Here is a 21,740-nt window from a genome sequence, read left to right as displayed (position 1 = left end):
CCAGGATTGAGCTATCATTGGAGGAGGCTTCTTTCCCGATGTGCTCTTCTTGATAGGAGTGAAGACTGACATAAGTTATTAAATGATTTGGAAGACTTTTAAATGGTCATTGCTACAATAGCTGTAAGGGGTGAAGTTTAATTCCAAAACAGGGTGAGCAGATAAGTTGGTACAATAGATAAGTTGGTACAATTTCACCAAATGAAATTAATGGGTAGCAGGTTTAAAACTAATAAAAGAAAGTTCTTCTTCACACAGCATGTAGTCAACCTGTGGAACTCCTTGCCAGAGGAGGCTGTGAAGGCTAGGACTATAACAGAGTTTAAAGAGAAGCTAGATAATTTCATGGAGGTTAAGTCCATAAAAGGCTATTAGCCAGGGGATAAAATGGTGTCCTTGGCCTCTGTCTGTCAGAGGCTGGAGAGGGATGGCAGGAGACAAATCGCTTGATCATTGTCTTCGGTCCACCCTCTCTGGGGCACCTGGTGTTGGCCACTGTCAGTAGACAGGATATTGGGCTAGATGGACCTTTGGTCTGACCCAGTACAGCCGTTCTTATGTTAGATGCCATTTCAGATTTGTAATCTACTTTGTAACTTTGGCACTTTTTTGGAGGTTTCTATGTAAGGAATTTATATGGCCACAATTACCACGGTATCGGAACACATCACAATGTTCATGTATTTATTCTCTCAACACTCCTGTGATATAGGTGAGTGCTGTTGTTGTCCTCATTTTACAGATGGTGAACTAAAGTGTGGACTTGGTCACACGCCCATAGTGTCAGAGGAAATCTGATAAAATAGAAAGTTGTACCCACGGTTCCTAATGCCAGGTTAGTGCCCTAACCGCTGGACTATTTGTCCTTGCCATTTTTATGTTGCAGTAACTTTACGTTGCCAGCATGTTAAAGTTGTGGGGATTAGTACAGGTTTCTATTTGAGCCATCTTGTCTAGAAAAGATTTCTTAAAATTGTTTTGCTGGCAAACTAATATGAGAAATGTTTCTGATAGAAACTATCTCCTTCCTCAGTTTTTTGTGGATATTTTAAATGCTAGGAGGTGTATTTACCTTGAAACCATTTGGAGGTCATGTAGGTTTTGGACTAGAAATTGATGTCTTGACTTGAGTTTTTCACTTAAGGGTCTTTTGGGGGTTTTTTTGGGAGAGAACATTCAGAAATCTTTAGATCTGTCCATTTTCAATCCTCTGGTGCAGCCATCCTTATGGGGATTAATGGCGAATGTTTTGCTTAAGCGAGTTATAAGCAGATATATTAAAAAAGCGATTAATTCTTTTCCTCAATTATAGGGCTTTTGAAAAGCTCTGTTTAAAAAATAGGTGATAGATTATTTTGTGTCCACCAAATCACTGATGACTTTGTTAAATATACTACTCTCTTCTAGTCTTGTTTTGACTTTAAAACTGTAGTATACATATAACAAAATGATCAGTGTAAGGCAGGGAATATGGGGAGGCACAAGCAATAAATCAGGTAAACTTACTTGTGTATTTTAGCAATTTACATGCACACAGCTGTTTCCTGTTCTGTGCGTGGGAGGATGTGCGTACAAAGTAATTAAAGAAAAGAACAAGTTTTCAGACACACTTGGAGTCTGTACCACATCGAGAGGCATTGTTAAAGACAAGGGATATGAAGAAAGGTACACTTTTAGTTCGCTGACCTTTCCCTCTTGGGCTCCCCTCCAGCTGCACCATATGACTAATGCTGTACAGGAAGAATTTTATTCTTGGAGTCCGTGAGATTTCTTCTGCCCAATCCCATGATGCCTTGACAAGACAGTCTTTTTAAAAGAGTGCCAAAAAATGCAGGATATTACACTCACCTTCTTAAAATTCATGACTGCAAGGAAGAAGCTCTTATTTTAGCAGTTGTTAGGAAGATGTTATCCTGAGGAAAAAACGTAATTTCTCCCTACCAGCCCCATCTGTAAATCTTTTACAATCACTTGCAAGTATTGACCATTCACATTTTAATGTATAGGTGCTAGATCCCTTATGAAACACGCTCTTCCTATTTTACTTGAAGATGGAAAGTGATGAGTCAGAGGTCTATTGTCTCCATTCATTAGTATGAGGTCATCCTGTTCAGGACATCCAGAACTCTGAGCCACTGTAATACCCCTCTGCCTTAATAGCAACAAAGCTTTCTCTTTTGCTAAACTGTGTTTCAGCTTCCTGACACATCAGCCTGTTTGCCTTGCCAGCAAATTCTGGCAAATTCTTCTGCTTGTCTGTACCTTCTCTTCAATTTCAATTCTAGGGGAAAATACTGACTGTAAGGGAAGTGTTAGAATTTACAGGGAGGTGAGAGCTGAGGGAAGGACTGGGAGGTCAGAGTTGGAGTGGATAGCACCATAGTAAAACTGAAATTTTCATGATCATTTTATTAGGTTTAACTCCTGTTTTTTAAATCATCACATAAATTAAAGTTGGCTATTCAAGCCTTTAATAAAGCATTTACAGCCTTCTTGGATTCTTGTTGTAATTTGCATAACTTTGTTAAATGCAATGCCTTATTCTTTGGTGGCTTGTCATGTGTCTTGGACTTCCAGCCCTTCAATTGATCTGCTCATTAGTTCATTCACAAGATCAGGCAGAAAGTGACTTTTTTTCAGAACACCAAATTATATTTAATGAAAAAAAACCCACTCAATTGTCATGACTAGGAGTAACAAGAGATGAATTCCTATTTCATTCATTTCCCCCCCCCCCCCCCAAAAAAAATAGCACAAAGTTCAGATTGAGTCACAGGGGGGTTGTTTCAAGAAAAAAGTTGTAGTCAAATCTTTCTTCGTTTGTCATGTGACATTCCACTCTCTTTTCAAATTCTCTATTTTGTCTTGATCCGACGACAGCCCCATTGCCGGTAGTGCCATGTTTGAGTCAACTATTTGGTATTTTATAAGATGGCATCTGTAAAAGCTACGTACAGTTTGAATAGAATCCGGAAGTCACTATTATAGATTTGTACAAATTAGTCCTATCCTTCAGCTGGCTTGGCTTAAACCCTTTTTGTCATCTTCACTTGAGGATTTGGCATAAGTGCTTTCATTAGTCAACTTCTGGACTGAAGTCTTCTTACCCATTTTTCACTGGATATATCTCTGATCCAAGTGTAGCTTCTGTTGCTGGAAAAAGAGAATCTACTGTTGTAGCAGAGCTTGGATCGCATTGTTTAATGACCCAAGGGGTTTCAGCAGTAGAACTTACAAGAAAGAATGATTGTCTTCTCTAACTGTGGTAGTAAAAATAGCCCACCAGCCTTGCTACCTAGATCCATCCCATCTTGGAAGATATTTTCCAAAGCCAGCAATAATGGGTGCAGTAATTTTATGACAATATTATATGACATTAAGGGTATGGCTTCTTAAAATGTCTTTTTGAAAATTCTGCAGCTCTCACTGTTTGAATAGATCATAGAATCCTTGGATTGGAAGGGACTGTCTAGTCTACTATCCAGCACTTAAGTCAGAACTAAGTATTATCTAGGCTGTCCCTGACAAGTGATTGTCTAACCTAGTCTTAAAAATTTCCAATGACAGACATTCCACAATCTCCCTTGACAATAATACCCAGTGCTTAACTAACTAAGGGGAAATTTTTCTCAATGTCCAACCTAAGCTACCTAAGCTTCTCTTAGTTCAGTTGGCTTTTTTTTTTTCCTGTCCCTGAAGGTTAACAAGAGTAATTTTTCTCCCTCCTCCCTGTAACAGCCTCTTAGGTCTTTAAAACTGTTGTTGTGTTCTCCATTCAGTCTTCTCTTCAGACTAAACAAACCCAATTTTTTTAAATCTTTCCTCATAGTTCATTTTTTCTAGATATTTAATCACTTTTATTGCTCTGCTGTTGACCTTTTCCAGTTTGTCCACATTTTTCTTGAAATGTGGCACAAACGGAACACACTTGTCCAGTTGAATCCATTACTGGCATACAGAGTGGAGCAAAAGAAGAATTATCATGCCTTGCTTGCAGCATTCGTGCTAATACATCTCAGAATGTTTGCTTTTGGGGGGGGAGGAGAAGTGTCATAGTATTGACTCATATTTAGCATGTGATCCACCTATTACACACCCCCTCACAGTCCCTTTCTGCAGTACTCCTTACTAAGTACTCCTTTCGCATTTTGTAATGGGTAATTGATTGTTCTGAAGTGGAGTACTTTGCATTTGTCCTGATGGAATTTCATCCTGTTTCCTTCAAATCGTTTCTCTGGTTTTTCCAGATCATTTTGAATTTTAATCCTATTTTTCAAAGCACTTACAACCCCTCCCAGCTTGGTATCATTCACAAGCTTTATACGTGTACTCTTTATCACATTAGCTAAATAAATTATGAAGACCGGGGTGGGCAATAATTTTTGATAGGAGGGCCACTCCAAGAATTGGTCAACGGCTACACTGCCATATTAATGGAGGATATGTGGGGTTTGCGATGGAGGTTGGGTGTAGAAGGGAGCTTGTGGTAAGGGACTGAGGTGTAGGAGAGGTTGTGGGGTCTGGGATGGAGTTTGGGTGAAGGAGGCAGTTGTGACCTGGGTTAGGGGACTAAGGTGCAAGGGTTTGTGTTGTGACCTTGGGCAAGAGGGGGTTGTGACCTGGGGAAGGGGACTAGAGTGCAGGAGGGGTTTGGGCTGTGACCTAGGACAGGAGGGAGTTGTGACTTGATGCATGGGTTTGGTGGGGCAGGCAGTTGGGGTACAGGATTTAGGAGGGGATATGGATGCAGGAAGGGGACAGAGGGTTTGGGTTATGTGGAGTGGAGGGGCAGAGGGTTGGGGTGCTAGAGGCAGGCTCTGGCTGGGAGACTTACCTGCTTGACTTCCTGCCTATGCCACTCCCACACTTGCTGCACACATGGTTTTTGAACAGCTATGAGCCTGGGGAAAGGGTACGTCCCAAGCTGCCTGTTGAGAACAGGCAGCTCCCATTGGCCAGAAACTGGCCAATGAGATTGTGCTGGGGGTGGGAGCAGCACGTGAATCCTTTCCTTCCTCCCCTAGCTCACAGCTATTTGAACATCCCCGCAGTGGCTGCATTTCTCAGCGCAGGGAAAAAGGTAGGCAGGAAGTCCACAGGCCAGGTCTGGCAGCTTGGCGGGCATTTTGCCCAGGCCTGATGAAGACCGTAAACAGAACTGAATGCAGGACCAAGCCCCACAGTACTCACAATGATATTCCTTCCAGCTTGACTATGAATCACTGTTAACTAATCTCTGGGAATGGTTTTCTAACCAGCTATGCACTCACCTTTGTTGTAATTCCATCTAGGTCAGGGGTGGGCAAAGGGGCCTCCGCCAGCCAGATCCAACCCGCCAAACCAGTGGACCTGGCCAGAGGCCACCCTGCCGCTCCATAGCCCTTGCAATCAAGACCTGGAGGCAGGGAAGCATGCAAAGTCTTCTCTCCTCCTCCCCTCACCCACCCACCCACCAAGGGTGCGCAGCAGCTAGAGAGAAACGCCGGCTGTTAAAACAGCTGATGATTCTCTCTGGGAGTGGGGACTTTGCACTCTCCTTCCCCAGGCAAGTCAGGGTCTGTCATGGGGGGAGCACAAGAAGTCTCATGGCCCTGTTCCTTCCTACCAAAGCCCTGCCCCTTCCAGGGTGCTGGGGCCACTTCAGAAATTTATGAAGTGGGCTCCTTTTTAAAAATTATTGCCCACCCCTGATCTAGGTTGTATTTCCCTAGTTGATTTGAGAAGATCATGTGAAACAGTATCAGAAACCTTACTAAAGTCAACTACTGAGTCATGTACTGTTGCACCACAATCTTCTAACCACTCAGTTAATTTTCTTGCAAAAAGATAGTGAGTACTTTCGGGCTTGTTAACAACGGACTATGCACTTACTTTTGGCCTTCTGCTTATAGTGTGAGGTATCTCTTGCTTAACTAGAAAGAATGATGCAACACCATATTTGTTTGCGCAAACTGTATTGAGTCCCTAGCATTCTTGACCGTCTCACTGATACTTCTAAAATTGGCTTTGACCATGACTGGTTTATAAGGCTTTCTGCATATCGATGGAGTCCTGAGGCATGGTGTTCGCAGGCTTTTCACACATTTTGTCAGCACTAGCTCAGCTGGTCAGTATGGAAAATCAAGCTCCTCCAGTTTTACACATTGAAACAGATGTTTTCCTTCTTTGTAAGCTGTTCTGAAAGAGGTTTGCCTGTGGTCATCTTCTAATCTCAATATAATGGCTAAAGTTGGACCAACAAACATCAGGAACTACCTTGGGTCTTGAGACCTGTTTCTTCAGTAGGTAGCTGTATTTTTGCTTTGGGCTGTTCAGATATAGATACACCACTTGAACCCACAAATGACACATTCTTGATTATTGGTATGTTCATCTTTCTTGATTTGACCAGTGAAGGGGGGCAATAGGTAGATTGTAGGGAAATCCCCATTTCCAAGTAACAATCAGTGAATCCCAGTTCATCAGAGAGATCTCCCTGTAGTGTCCAGTTCCCTCCCTGGACACTCAGAAATTGTTTGCTGCCATCGAAGAGACAGTACACACCATCCTGTTAGAATAGCTGAAAAATTGTGCTTGACTCTAATATACTTCTCTGATATGGCTTTGTAATAAAACAAGAATAACTAGCACATTTTACCTGGCGTTGCACAGGTCCTTAAGGAAGGGCTCAGGGCAGGGATCTACTTGTGCGTGCGTGCGTGCATGCGCACAAGGGTCAGGGTTGGGGTTGAAGAGGGGCTCAGGGTAGAGGGGTAGGTATGTGTGTAGGGGATTGGGTGGAAGGGATTGAAACTACACCCCCATCCAGAATTCATACCAGGTCTGCTTGCTCTTCCCCTTGCCTCTGTCAGAGTGAGAGCAAAGTGCACTGCTCATCTCCCCCCCCCCCCCCCCCACGCACTTCTCAGCCAGTGAGGAATGCAGCAAACTATGTACTTTCCCCTCACTCTCTAAGGGGAACAGCCACCAATGTCCCCATATGAATCTGGGAGAAGGGGGAGAGTGTCAGTCCTCCCCTGCCCTCCAGAAAGGGCACCTGGGCTGTGGGAGGCTCGGGGCCGGGCAGTCCCAGATGGGGGGGTGCGTGTCCACAGCCAGCCCCTTTCACCTACCTGGTGATTCTGTCTCATTTCTGTTTGACTTTGAGAAGCAATCCCATTCCAGACATACCTCACTTTCCCGGCACAACCAAATTCTTACATTGTTGTTTTAAATTATGATTAGAGATGTTGGAGTATAACTGAAGCCAGTAAGCTGAGCTTATCAGTTAATGGTATCGGTTACACTCAGCCAGCTCCTGGGGAGGCAGGTGGGCAAGAACTGCCCACTCCATTCCCGGGGAGCTTCGCTGACCTACCGCAGCAAAGCCTCCTCCTTGGGAGCCGGGCTGGCAGCCTCACTCACAGGGAGGCTTTGCTGTGGGCTCTGCTTCAGCCTGTTACACAATTTTTAACATCCCTAGTTATAAGAGGAACCCTGGGTCTCTTTGATGGTCCTAGCTCTTACTGTTTAGGAGGCGTTCTTGAATAAATAGGCAAACTCTCTCTCAAATATATAGAGGAAGATGAGTTATTTAAATGATATTAAATGAAAGCGGCAGATGTGGTTACAGACCAAACAAAATAAATCACGCTTTCTAGTGACTAATCTTAGCACGTTGTAATCTTTGTGTAAACAGTGTTCTTTACACCAAGTTGCTAGCATCTCCAGGCCAGGATCCTCCTTCACAGAATCAAAAGGTGCTGTTGCCTTTGCCCCTTAAGTGATGGACTACTAAAGTGTCTCTTTGCTCCCCTTTTGTTACCTAAAATCCATCATCTGTCTCAGAGCAACCAAAGGATTCTGCAGGTGCATACTCTGCCCGTGATGTGATAACTAAGCTGTGTCTTAATAATCAAAACTATCATACACTTTCATTTTCTTCTGCCAGTCAGACAAGTCAATACACGTTTCTTTGTCAAGGGCAGGTTTTGCTTACATACTGCCTGCAAACATATTTTAAGAACATATTTCCAGCACAAACTCAACTCTTTGTGCACAATGTGTATATACTTATCAAAATGATTTTCAGAGCCCCATGTGTCATCAGTTAGATTATATTTTACATTGCCCCAAAGTGTTGGGGTAATGTGTGATAGAGGGCCCACTATACTATATCTCTGCCAGCTGGGATTGGTGGGTTCCGTGCGTCCCTTAGTCTGAAAGGTTATGCTGAGCTATATTAAGTTAATATTGAATGTTCTAGCCTCCTTGTGACTCTTCCAAACCAATGGCTGTCAAAGCAGTACCCTTTTTCATTCATTTTGGAAAGGACTTTGGTTCTGTTGCCTCAGACACTAAGGTGATGGGGATCATATAAATAAGTAGGCAGATCTTGCTTCTGGGTGATAAGTGTGTTCCTAGGATAGATCTGATTCCGAATGTATCTCTTTGGTGAGCTCAAATTACCAATCTTAATCTTAGTTCAGTGTACAGGTAGCTCTCTAATGCATACATCTTGTCCCCAGGAGTGCAATGGATGGGTTTTGAAGGGAGATTTCAAACGTGTTTAAAGGTTCAAGAATAATGTCTAGTGATGCAACAGGGAGTGAATGGTAATTTAGTAGGATGTGAAGTACTCCAAAATGGATGGGTTTGAGGAAGAAGATCCTTGACAGAAGTAAGCTTTCCCTTTGGGATGAAATTGAAGCTTCCAAGGCCTATGAAGTATTCCTTCACGTGAAATTCCATTTTATTTGGCTGATTTAAGTGTGATTTATTGGAGGTCTTGTAAAGAAATTCATTTTTAAAAAGATACATATAAATAATCCTTGAGATTTATAATATATACCCAATTCAACAATAGTCTGATACATTTTTATAAAAAGCCACTTCTGTTTTAAAAATAACCTGGTTAGATTTTTTTTTTTTAAACCACTGTATCCTTCAGAATGGAGTCAAGGGACCATATTTTGAAGAAAAATGTAGTCCTTTTTGCCAAGCCTGTGTCTTCAGTGAAGATTTAAACCAGACAAATCCCAGGTTGCGTAAACCTATTGCTGCTTCAAAACCTGTCAGCTGATATTTAGGATGTGCGTCTTTTCTCTGCATGAGTTTTTTAGGACAAGTAAAATGACTTCCATTAAATGTAGCCTATTGTGCTGTTAGAGTGACTTAAATTGGCATTCTTCATACAAAAGAGGACCCAGTTCATTAAGACAAAGCATAAACTGACTTTAGCAGCAATTCAAGTTTCACTGTATGAATTTTGAGCACTTATTGTGCAAACCTTATTGTGATAAACTTTCTTTATTGATTTCTAAGTAATGTGCGTTCTGTTTTTTCACAGGGCATTCCACAGGAAGCACTGCACTGTCTGAGTGTTATGTTAAAGCTGTTGCAATTTTCTTCCCAAGAGTTTGTTTTAAAGTACACTACGCAGTGCTCTTCTCATTACAGCCCCTAAACACACCAGGAGAGAGTGTGTGTGTGTGTGTGTGTGTGTGTGTGTGTGTGTGTGTGTAAACTTCAGTGTATTTGAAAAAGTAAATGGGCAAAAAAGGCTTTCATTTAAGAAACTGCTTGATTTGCTAGCCTAGAAATAAGATTTAAGAAGCATCTCTTTCCTCTTCAACAGGGTGAATCGGTGAAATACTTCCTGGATAACCTGGATCGGATTGGCCAGCTGGTGAGGGGAAACTATTTATAGTCCACAGGGTTTAAAGTTAGGAAGTGCATTATTGCAGATGGTTTAATATCCCTAGTTTATAATGTGTGACCATAAGATCCAAATATTTTAGTTTAGAAAACTGTGTCCTCCTAAAGTGTATTAAACTTTGGCCAGAGCCATCCTGTCCATAAGACAGTTCAGCGTGGCAGTCCCAAGCCCCGCGCTTTGGGGGCCCTGATGGTGGCTACCTCAACCGTCTTACGGATGTAGCCCAGCATGGCCAGGAGGATTACCTGAGGGCCTGGTGCAGGGTGGGAGCAGGGGTTCCACCCCCGCTCACCACAGGTGTTCTTCTTTCAGTCACTACAGTGGAGTAGGCTGGGAGAGGGCAGCAGGGTGGAGCAGGCTGCTGGGTCACTCCAACCTCTGCTGCTGCCCCATTATGAGCCTCCCCCCACACCTCCCCCCCCCCCCAATCCTTTGACTCAGTTGGCGCAGGGGAGGGGCAGGTTTTAGGGAAGGGGTGGAGCAGAGGCAGGGTGGAGGTGGGTTGCGGGGACGGAGGGGGGGTCCCCAGGCCCTGCCCCTCCCTCAGGATGGCCCTGACTTTGGTCTGTACAACTTGATATGGGTTTGAACAATTTCCTAAACCTTTGTATTGACAAATAAGAAATACAGTAAAAAGTTACATGCATAAAAAGCCTCATCTTCCTTTTCTGTCTCCTCTCTCATCATCTTTTGGACCATGTCCACTTCCTGTGTTGAGCTACTGTTCACAAATGCCCTGAGTAGCAGTGTGAATTTTACAAGAAATTGCCATTGAGCTTCTGCCACCTGTAAGGGCTACAGTAATGGGGAAAACAGTTTGGGTTGTTGCAGAAGGGCCAGCTGGGTTCGAGGGAATGTAGTGCTGCTCATCTCTTTCTTAGCACAGAGAAAGGTGGTAGAATTCCATCCATTTCACTGTTGCTCAGAACCCATAGGTAGCCGTGAGATTGGCCAGTACTTAAAACAAAATTAAGCTTGTGGTAGTGGTCGGCACATACTACTGTGGAAGGATATTGTCACTAAAGCTTGCAAGATGATGTTGATATATCAAGCTTTTTAAAAATAATTTCACTGACATTATGGCTGCTTGCATTCATTAACACTAATTAATCATTTATCGTTAGGATATTCTTGCTCATGAAGGTAGTTTCCAATCTGAAAATAGAAGAGAATTTAAATATGCAGAAGGGATGAAACTTTGAAGAAAAGTACTGGACCTATAGATTAACTTTCACATGCCCCATCATGTTCCTCCATCTTCCAACTGCAAGTTTTCAGTGTGCAGTCCACTGGTCCCATTAATTTTGGCAGTGCATAAGAAGTCCTTCATTTGGTGACAACTGATATTCATTATCCTATAGCTCCTGGAACAGGAGCATTATAGTTTCCCACAGCTATGATTATATTGAAATGATAAATAGTAATTTTAAAATCCTAGCTGATGTTGCATATTTTTAAAAGGAAAATCTGAGGCAATTTGATGTTGTTGTTCTTTCTTTTACAGAATTATTTTCCAAGCAAACAAGATATTTTGCTAGCCAGAAAAGCCACCAAGGGAATTGTAGAGCATGACTTCATCATTAAAAAAATACCTTTCAAGATGGTGGATGTGGGTGGACAGAGGTCTCAGCGACAGAAGTGGTTCCAGTGCTTTGATGGGATAACTTCAATTTTGTTTATGGTTTCCTCCAGTGAATATGACCAGGTTCTCATGGAAGACAGACGCACAAACAGACTGGTGGAGTCCATGAACATCTTTGAGACAATAGTCAATAACAAGCTCTTCTTTAATGTTTCTATCATCCTATTCCTGAACAAAATGGATCTCCTTGTAGAGAAGGTAAAGACAGTCAGCATTAAGAAGTATTTCTCAGATTTCAAAGGTGACCCTCATAGGCTAGAAGATGTTCAGCGTTACTTGGTGCAGTGTTTTGACAGAAAGAGGCGGAACCGCAGTAAGCCACTTTTCCATCATTTCACAACTGCCATAGACACTGAAAATATCCGTTTTGTGTTTCATGCAGTGAAGGACACGATCCTTCAAGAGAATCTAAAGGATATTATGTTGCAGTGAAGAAGAGCTCCCCTTGTCTTGTTGAAATTTACCCAGGGTCTATAAGTCAAAGCTTTGTGGTTTTAGGAACCAAGCTGTTCACTTGACTCAGGAACGCTGAAACTAGCCAGTCATGGAGACAGAAGGAGTCAAACATTGATGTTAGCTACTGAATCATTCAGACAAGTAACACTACTGAAAAAAGTGTCCATTATAGGGTTTGACAGCTAGTTTGGAATGTTGAATAACAAAATCACCTTCCTGGTTTAGAAAAATCTAACCTTGAAAAACTGCGTAAGGAAGACTTTTAATGAAAACTGTTATTTTGCAAGGATAAAACTGTAACTGTACAGACTGCCTTTCTCTGAAGGAGCTGAATTAACCAGTCAAACTCATGTAAATTACAACGAGGTTGGTAGTTGTGCTAGAGAATAAATGGCAATATATTAATCACAATTCCACATGTAATCTTTAAATATGTAACCAGATCTTGCTTGCATGTGTAGTGTTTGTCAAGGATCTGGAGTCCACTTATGTGGATGCACAACTCTTGTCTGAAGGCCTTGCATCAATCTCTTGACACATGCAAGTCTAAGACTATAAATGAAATTCAGTAGTATTATGAGTGAAATCCACCAGGCTCTACAAGTCCTGTTTCCTGCCATTCCGGAGTCAAATGGAGGAGAAAATTAAGGCCTAGCTGATGGACAATATTTTGTTTTGCACTACATATACAGTATCTTACATCATGGGAAACTGACTTCCATAGTAATGCAGCTTGAGGCATGCACTAGAACATCTGACCACTTATCTGCACATAGTGGGTGCTCTAGTGAGGTGTGGTTTATGGAAATTCAGCATTGTTCTCTCACCTGCAGTTGGCAGTATTTATGAAGATCCAACTTCTCACTTAACAGGGCTGTCTGTCTCCAAACATGTGGAAGCCGATTAAACTTTTTAGAAAATTTTTTGGAGGTAGAACATCTGCTTGATTAGTTCCTAACAGCTGACCTTACAAGAAGAGCGAACACTCATGAGATTCCAATTTTACAGCTGCACTGATACGTTTGGACAGCAGAACCCTGTAAACTAGCCCAATTTTAATCTGTTTCTTAATCAGATCTTTAGCATATATTAATTTACATGTAGTTTGCATAAACTGTCAAATTTAGAGTGTCCCATTTCAGGTGATGGTGTACACATGTGAAATTGCAAGAGGCTGTGAATAATGTTGATATGAATGGTTGACTTTCTAGCTCTCAACATTTACAGGTGCCTTTGTTTGTGTATAGATAATACCAATCTTGTCTACTACAATGAGGTGCATAAACAAAATTTAAGACCTGCCTTTTATTTCAATGCTGTAGTGTCTTTTTTTCTTCTTCCCAGGGAGCTTTCAAACACAAATATGTAATGTGAAATTGATACTGTAGTTTGATTATTTAAAAAAAAAAAATCAGAAGGGCTTTCTCTAACTAGACTAAGACAGCAGAAACGATGTATTTCTTGTCTCCTTTCAAACTGTAATGACATGTGAAAGAAGTACCCCTTCAGCATTTAATCCTATGGGAGGTGCTGATCTAAAAAGAACCCCACTCTGAAGTTTAACATGTTTAACTTGGATAAAATCTAAAATCTTTCCTGTTGTGGTTTGCAAAAGTTCGTATCTGTGTGTGGTGTACAAAGCTTCCTAATGCATAAATTTCCTACCATTTTAGCTTTCTTTGTGCTGGCTTCAGGAGTGAAAAGGATGTGGTTGTGTTCTACTTTTATATAATTAATATAAAATGTTTGGTGAAGTAAACCAGTAAGGAGTCGCAGACAGAAAATCTATTTAAAAATCACACTCCCATTATTTCTCTCATGTAAACAGTAGTTAACTACCTAATTAGAAAAGTCTTACTCTAGGGACCAATTTTACTTTTTTAACACTTAGTGATTTTTTTAAAATATAAAAAGGAAAATATCAATTTATCCTCCTCTTTCAGTATTGTGCATTGTTTCAGATGAGGATTCTGTTATGGTAATTGCATTTGGAAATGTAAATGCTTCAACATGAGGTGTTACAAATAGCAGCTGTGGGGGTCTAGTGGAAAATATATTTTCTGAGTTTGCCTCTTTATTTTGTTAAATGAGATGTAAAGGTGATCACTCTTCATTATTCATTCAAATACTGTATTTAGACTTTGCAGTAGTTTCTGTTCAACATGAGACTTTAGAGTTATAGCAGGTTAATGCCAACTGCATAGCTTTCTAGTTGATACTTGTATTTCATTATTTTACTGAGTGTACTATTTGGAATAATGTTTTCCCTGTTCAACTCTTGAAAAAATGTTCCCTTTTTAGAACCACATTTTTGAAAAGCTGCCTGTTTTAACTGAGAGACTGTAGTATGAAACTGCTCTTCTTTTAATGCACATATAAGATCTTATGTTCTTGGTCACTTTTTTTATTCTTTTTTTAAAAGAACTAAACTAATACATGTGCTGTTCTCAAAGCAACTTTCACCATTAGAGTTTCACCCTGAAAAGTAGTATTCTGTGTTTCCATGTTTAATTTTGACAACTCTTAAGTCTCATTTTCAGATGATAGTACTAAAACACAACCAGTTGTTCTGGCATGCTATGGCTACTTTGTACCATGAAGTTGCCCTGTTAAGCCCAGAAGGAAGGTGGGGATACAGGGCTGCATGGCCATGCTGTCTTCATGTGTGTTGTCTCCAGTAAGGACAAACAGAGGAAATGGCTTGCAGCATGTTTAAGCAGGAGAGCTCTATTATGTGATCTATCAATTTTTAAAAGTGGCAGATGGGAGCCTGTACTGAAAACCATGTTGATATCTTGTGGTGCCTTCAGAACTGTGGCTTTGGCGCAAGACTCATTCAGGTTACTGGTAAGTGCCTTTCCCTCAAATTAGCTCATCAATAAATTGCTCTTTATACTATCTACAAGGCAGTAACTACTGTGGAATTTCCAAGTGAACTGGGCTTAAACAATTTTTATCTTTAAAATTTTACATCACAGTTGTTGATGAACTACAGGTTTAATAGCTCATCAATAAATTGCTCTTTATACTATCTACAAGGCAGTAACTACTGTGGAATTTCCAAGTGAACTGGGCTTAAACAATTTTTATCTTTAAAATTTTACATCACAGTTGTTGATGAACTACAGGTTTAATAGCTCATCAATAAATTGCTCTTTATACTATCTACAAGGCAGTAACTACTGTGGAATTTCCAAGTGAACTGGGCTTAAACAATTTTTATCTTTAAAATTTTACATCACAGTTGTTGATGAACTACAGGTTTAATAGGTAATTGCCACTTTTAACAACATATTGACCAATACTCTTGAGATGTAGGGGGAACGCAAGGTATTGTGGTGATGAAGATGAATGTAGTTATGATTAACAAGTTGCTCTAATTTAAATGACAGCTGCTTAGAATATTTCTAGTTTCATTGTCACTACACATCTGAATTTTATTTCATGTTATATAGCAGAGTAGGCAGTTTGAGCTTGACAACTTTATAGTAAATTACATGTTTTAAATTGTGCTGTCAAACCTAGAATTGTGCAGCTAACATGTCTAAAGGAGCTTCTAATGACTAGCATTTTTGCAAGCTTTTCAAAAATAACTAAAGGGTTAACAAGTTTGCTGGCTGAAGTTTAAACAGAGCTGAGAGCATTTGTGCAGCTCAGATTTTAGTATGGAAGGAGCTATAGTTCAAACACTGTGGGAGGAGCTCATCAGGTCAAAGACTAAAATTTCACTGTACTGAAGCTGAGACAGCAGCTGAAGTGGAGTCTCAGATGGTGTGAAATGCGTCCCACCAGTCCATCCGCAACACTGATTTTTCACCCTCCACTCCCCCTCCCAAATTCCCGCTCAGATAATGTGGCAAGACTTTTTTAGGGAAGTTGAATTCTGAGGAAGTACCTTGAGTAATCCAGATTTTAATTCGTATGCAGGTGTTTTGTGTCTTGTGTATGGGTTTCTTCCCTTTCCCAACCCTGCGATGGAGTCTTTCAGATTAGTGCTAATTATCAAGTGCTCTTTAAAGACTTATTGTTTAAAGTGTGTGTTGTAAATCTCTGTAGGCCTAATTTTGGAGGAACCACTCTTTCTTCCTTCAAAATACCTTGGCTGATTGTAGTTGTTGTACTTCTAGGCTGAGGCTGCTTAGTTAATTAACTAGTAAGAATGATACTTTTGAGCAATTGCTCTCATGCCCTCAAAATACAACCATACACCGCAGCTCACCATACACCCCAGAGAACAGGTGCTACAAAGCTGCTTCTAAACTAATGTTCTGAAGCCCTGCTTTCCCATGTATAAGTCATTTGGTATTGAATAATCCTGGTGAATGGGCAGAAGCATATATCCACCAAAGAATTTCCATAGTAAAGGAAATTGCAGTATGGAGACTCAGCCATTCAAGGGGTTAGTAACCCTATTGTGATGCACAATTTTTTTTTCTGTTCTTACAAGATAGACTAAGGTCCACTTGTGCCCTAAATTTGCAAGGGGATGCACTTTGACCCAACTTCGTAAAGATAATATCAATATGACTTTTTCTGTTTGCATCAATGAGCAGGCAGTGGCACTGTAACCTATTCTGTAATTCCAGTCTATGCCCACAGCAATAAATTGGTCCGTACTTTAATACTTGTTGCTTTGACAATGGGTAAAATGCCCTTGATATACCCTTCTTACATCAGATGTTTCAAGGTATTTTCATCATCAGAAGTTACTTGTTTAGTAGCCTAGAAAACAGTGTACCCACTGTACTTGTTTTATTGCGGTAACAAAACTGTTCTTATTCATTGCATTTTCCATAATGATGCTATGTAATAGGGCCTGGATTTTTTTTCTTAACTTTGAAGGGAGTTGCATGCAGAAAACTTCCATCAGATGTTCAGGGTGGCCTTTATACACCTATCAGGATTCCAATTTTCGAACAGATCAAGCCTTGAGACAAATGCAACTTGCTATAAATCAAATACTGACCTCTAAAGATGAAGACTGTACCTATTTTTGCAAGCATTAATCTCTTCCTCATATCAGTTGTCCAGTTGCATTAAACAAAGTGGTGTAGTGAGGTTATAAGTCTGATACCTTATCAGCTCCCCCTTAGTCTTGGATGGCCGTCAAGTAGCACTTTTGTTATAAGTCCAACTGTTTACATCAGTGTAACCCTTCTCCCTTTTTACTGCAACACAGTAAAAGTTGGTGGATAGCGAGATACTTCAGTAGCTCCTCTAAAGCAATAACAATCTTTCTAAGATTTCCACAATGGCTGCTTCTTGGAAGACCTTGTATTCCTAAGACAGAGCTTTAAGATTGTTTTAGAACCTGTCTTAAAGTGAGTAAGCATGGAGTCTCTTCCAGTCTCACTTCCAGAGGTTCTAGCCTAAGACTGAGGTATGTTGACAGTACAACGCAGCACCTTCCCCCAGGGTTGTAGTGCTGCTGCCGGAGTTGTGCCGCTGATGCCGGGGGTTGAGTGGTGTGTTTGTGTGTGGTGGTTGTTTTGTTTTATAGGGGGGGGGGTTTGTATCTTGCTGGAGGGAATTACCACCCTCCCCCCACTTAGTGCTGTGAATTGGGGTTTTGTTTTGTTTGTTGAGCACTAAATTCACTTTTTGTAATACTTGACACTAAATTGTTTTACACAAATGGAGATGAGGGGCAGGTAAACTATTCAGAACTGAAGCTGGATCTGTATTCACTATCAGGTGGCGCCTCTGCTCACAGCAGCTTGAGTCAGTTTAGTCTTGACTCTGAATTGCTTGGCTCTTTAAGTCTGTATCTCTTTTTAGCTGTATCTTGAAAATCAGTGTTTAGGTTTCGGTCTTGTGTTGACATGCTTGTCTTTTGGGGGAAGAAGGGAGACACGGGATGGCTCCAGTGCCAGCAGTTCTGTGGCTGCCTTGCTGTACTCTAACCTATTACAGACTAGTTCTTGGCATTTGTCCATGGTTCATTTGGTTGGCTTGGAAATAACCACAGTCAGAAGGAACAAGCTACACTGATGTCCTCCAAGATGGACTTTCTGGCAAACAGCCCAAGTGTACTGTTGAGAGAGAGAGAGTGCGGTGATTTAGTTTCTAAATGGATCTCAAATGTTTCTGCTTGAAACAAAATGCCATCCGTTGTGAGCTAGTATTCTTTGATAACAGACTCCAGGAAAACTATTTGGCTGTGTATTATACCAGCACATTGGCACAGCTATAGCAGCTTGCATTTCCTTTTACAAATCCTTTTCCCCAACTGTTTGTAACTGGGTCCTATAAACTCAATCCCTTGTAATTTGTGACATGCAAGGCTCTTATCAGATAGCATGCCTTAGATCAATTAAAAAATTAGTTAACCTTGCTTTAAGGTATTAGATTGTGAGTATGCAGAGACAACTGCTTAAAAAGGGTCAGATTGCTTCAGGTTACTTTGAGACATGAGGGCATGTTGTTCAAAATCAGCTGCTGCTCTTACTGTACTGCTTCACACTGATGTCTATGTGTTAGGCTCAAATGCTTGGCACAATAGTGAGTAAATGAGCTTTCAACAATCCACAAGATTTAAAGGCCCCGTGGTAAATTCTGCTTTGGAAGTTGTTTTGAAACTTGATTTTTGGTTCGTAGACATTAGCCTGTTGGATAAAGTGCATTTTTCCAGCTCAGCCTGTTCTGTTGTTCAAAATTGCCCAATAGACTAGAGCTGCTAATCCACCTTTTTGTATTAATGACTTACTAAATGCAAGTGTTACTAAACCCGATGCTTAAAAGTTGGCCAAGTGTGTCACTCTTTTAAGCAAGCTGTTTTTTTTTTTTTTTTTTTTAAATTTTGGTTTGAATCACATACAAATGAAATAACTAAAGCGATGAGTGTGTCACATAGGGCACAGATTCTGTGGTTGTTTTTTTTTTAACATGGGTCTGGGAGTTCTTTGGCTTTAGCCCTGGTTGATCTTTGGCTTCAGCATAATTTATCACCCATATCCTGTGATTTATTTTTTTTAATAAAAAAAATACCTGTGCCAAAATCAGCCTTTAGAAATGACAGAACACTAGTTAACTTTGTGACATAATCCAGTATCTTAGAAATGGATTTAAAATGTTTCCTTCTCTGCTATAACACCCTATAGTGCCTCGGTATTATAGCACACATACTATGCAATATAATTCAACTGTTTTTTAAACCAGTTTGCTGCATTGGGCAGGAAAGGCCTGAGTTTAGCCTTATTTTCTAACAATTCACACGTGTTTTTTAAAGACAGTGACAAACTAAACTGAGTTGAGATAAAAAAGGCATTGCTCATTAAAGTGTCTTTGTAGAACTAAAACAGCATCCACCGTAGAAGCAGCCTGTTTGCTGTGATAGTCTCCACTTATGAAAACTGTGTATTAGATTCAATTATATTGTGAGGTGTAAAAATGTATTTTATAGTTTTGGTGAATTGACTGTTTTGTATATATGAATTTTATAAATCTATTAAAACTTGACTTGTTGTACTGTTCTGTATGGAGTGTTGCATCTTTCAGTACAGACCTCAATTGTTGTATAATTTTAACCTTGTTCACTTGCTTACTGTGATAGTCCAGGAACTAGCTGAGGCAATCTGGGAACGGTTAGTGGTGATCTTCTAGGATTTCATCCATCCACAGTGAGTTCTTGGAAGTCCGGAGAGGGGCAAACAGTACCCACCTTTTAAAAGGAGAACACAGAAAACTTGGGATTGACTAAACTTTTATATAAGAAAGGGTACTGAGGAAAATTATTAAACAATGAGTTTGTAGGCATCTGGAGGATTAGCTATATATTTTATAAATGTGCATCTGTTAGTGAGTCTGTTTATTGAAGAATTACTCCTAAATGATAAGAGTTAGGATCACCAGACTTGGTATGTAGCTTCCTTTTATCCTAACTTAAGCAAGGTCAGGGTTTGGTTGTGCCAGGACAATGGAATGTGACTTGTTTCCATAAAATGGAAAGGGAGGGGTGTGATAGGAGGAAGTTATACTATGTAATGACCACAGGGAGGCAGCAAGCCACTGGCCCCCCTTCCACATGTCCATGTTGGGCCCAGGGAGCACTACCAGGAGAAGGAGCTTTGCCTCACCCAGGGCAACGCTGGCAGCCAGAGTGTGTGGCTCCACACCCCACAGCTGAGTTTATCAGAAATAACCAGCATGGATTTCTCCAGAACAAATCATTGCAATGTAAATTCTTTCTTTGACAGAGCTACTGGCCTAGTGTATGGGGTGATACCTGAATTTGAGTAAGGCTTTACTATAAAGTGGGTGCACAACTGTTTGAAAGGCTATACTCAAAAGGTCGTTATCAGTGGTTGCGTCAAACTGGGAGGGTGTAACACATAGGGTCCTGCATCTGATACTTGTCAATATTTTCATTAATGATTTGGATAATGGAGTGAAGAGTATGCTTAAAATTTAGAGATGGCATCGATCTGAGAGGTGTTGCAAGCACTCTAGAGGAGAGGATTAGAATTCAAAACAGCCTTGACTAATTGGAACACTGGTCTGAATTCAATGAATTGAAAGTCAATGAAGATAAGTGTAAAATATTTCACTTAGGAAGGAAAAATCAAATCCCCAAATACAAAATGGGGAAATAAATAAGATCTAGTGCTGCCAAAAAGGATCTGGGGTTATAGTGGATAACAACTATGAGTCAACAATGTAATGCAACTGCAAAAAAGAGTAATATTCTTGGGTGTACTAACAGGAGTATCCTATGTAAGATGCAGAAGGAAATGGTAGTGGGCATGAAACCTCAGATGGAGTATTGCATCCAGTTCTGGGCACCACACTTCAGGAAATGTGGATAAATTGGAGAGAATCCAGAAAGGTCAGGTTTTCTAAACCTTTAATTATTGATCTATCAAGAAAGTTATTTAAAACTAGACCTATTTAGTCTTGAGCGGAGAGGAGGGACTTAAAGGACAATTATCAATGTTCTCTATGCTAAGATGGAACAAGAATTAATAGGTTTAATCTTCCATAAAAATATTTAAATTAGATATTAGGAAAAGCGTTCTAACTAAGGGAAGTTAAGAGCCTCCTTATAAGAGGTTCAGATTGGACAACTATCAGAGATGGTCTATGTTGACTTGGCCCTGCCTCAGCACAGGGATATGGACTTGATGTCTTCTTGAGGTTTCTTCAGCCCCATATTTCTATGATTCTATGAAATGAATGAGATCAGGGCTATCGTACAACAAAACCTTGTGTGGAAGAGCCCTTTTCCCAAACTTGTACATATGCCATATTTCCTTAGACTTGATTTTGCTCTGAATTGCTGCTCCTAAGTCTTTGGAAGAACTGAACCTTTTAGTATGGCATATGGACGAAATGTTATCCTATATAGAGCTCTATTAAAATTCAGATTCCTCCTGTAGAATTTCGGTAGCTGATGTAAATATTAAAAGTTGATGGGGGTACAGCTAGAATCACTTGTGTTTATATATTTCAAGCTCAGCCAGGGAAGATTTTAAGCTAGTTCAGTTGATGACACCTGTTAGATGTAAATTCTCTTCAGCTGCATAGTATCCTGTTATAGCAGTATGACCTACATATGTGTCCTTCTCATGGTGCCAGTTCCCCCCTTATCAGCTTCATTTGCTGTTTATCGCTCATGTAGAACTACTGACCTTTTGGATAATTTTAATAATCTACCTCTTTGCTATACTGTAAAAAGAGGCCAATCTTAACACTGCCTAATCCTACCAGCCCTTGAACTGCTAATTGTAATCCCTTCAACTCCTTCCTCTCTTATACTTTGGCTGTCACATGTATAAGGAAAATAATAGCAATACTTATTCAGCTGTTGTATGGCTGAAACTTCCATCACAATTCTGAATTCTAGATTGATATTACATTGTGAATTCCATTTGACCAGGGCAGTACAAGCACCATCTTGACTCTCTTTTGTTAACTGTAAATGTTGGGTGTTCCAGGCTAGCTATCACC

The 21,740-nt window shown here is 40.4% G+C and overlaps 1 protein-coding gene across 1 annotated transcript in view; it reads left to right on the top strand.

The window, feature by feature from the left end:
* The window catches only part of GNA12 (G protein subunit alpha 12), a 107,958-nt gene extending 88,691 nt beyond the window's left edge, over nucleotides 1–19,267 (top strand). Inside the window, exons 3-4 of the mRNA XM_006112893.4 lie at nucleotides 9,617–9,667; nucleotides 11,202–19,267. Coding sequence (XP_006112955.2) covers nucleotides 9,617–9,667; nucleotides 11,202–11,771 — 621 coding nt within the window. The 3' untranslated portion in view covers nucleotides 11,772–19,267. The remainder of the gene's footprint in view (nucleotides 1–9,616; nucleotides 9,668–11,201) is intronic.
* The last annotated feature ends 2,473 nt before the right edge of the window (nucleotides 19,268–21,740 follow it).

Source organism: Pelodiscus sinensis, chromosome 16, assembly GCF_049634645.1.
Source record: "Pelodiscus sinensis isolate JC-2024 chromosome 16, ASM4963464v1, whole genome shotgun sequence".
Lineage (NCBI taxonomy): Eukaryota > Metazoa > Chordata > Testudines > Trionychidae > Pelodiscus > Pelodiscus sinensis.
This window is presented reverse-complemented; position numbering and strand designations above follow the sequence as displayed.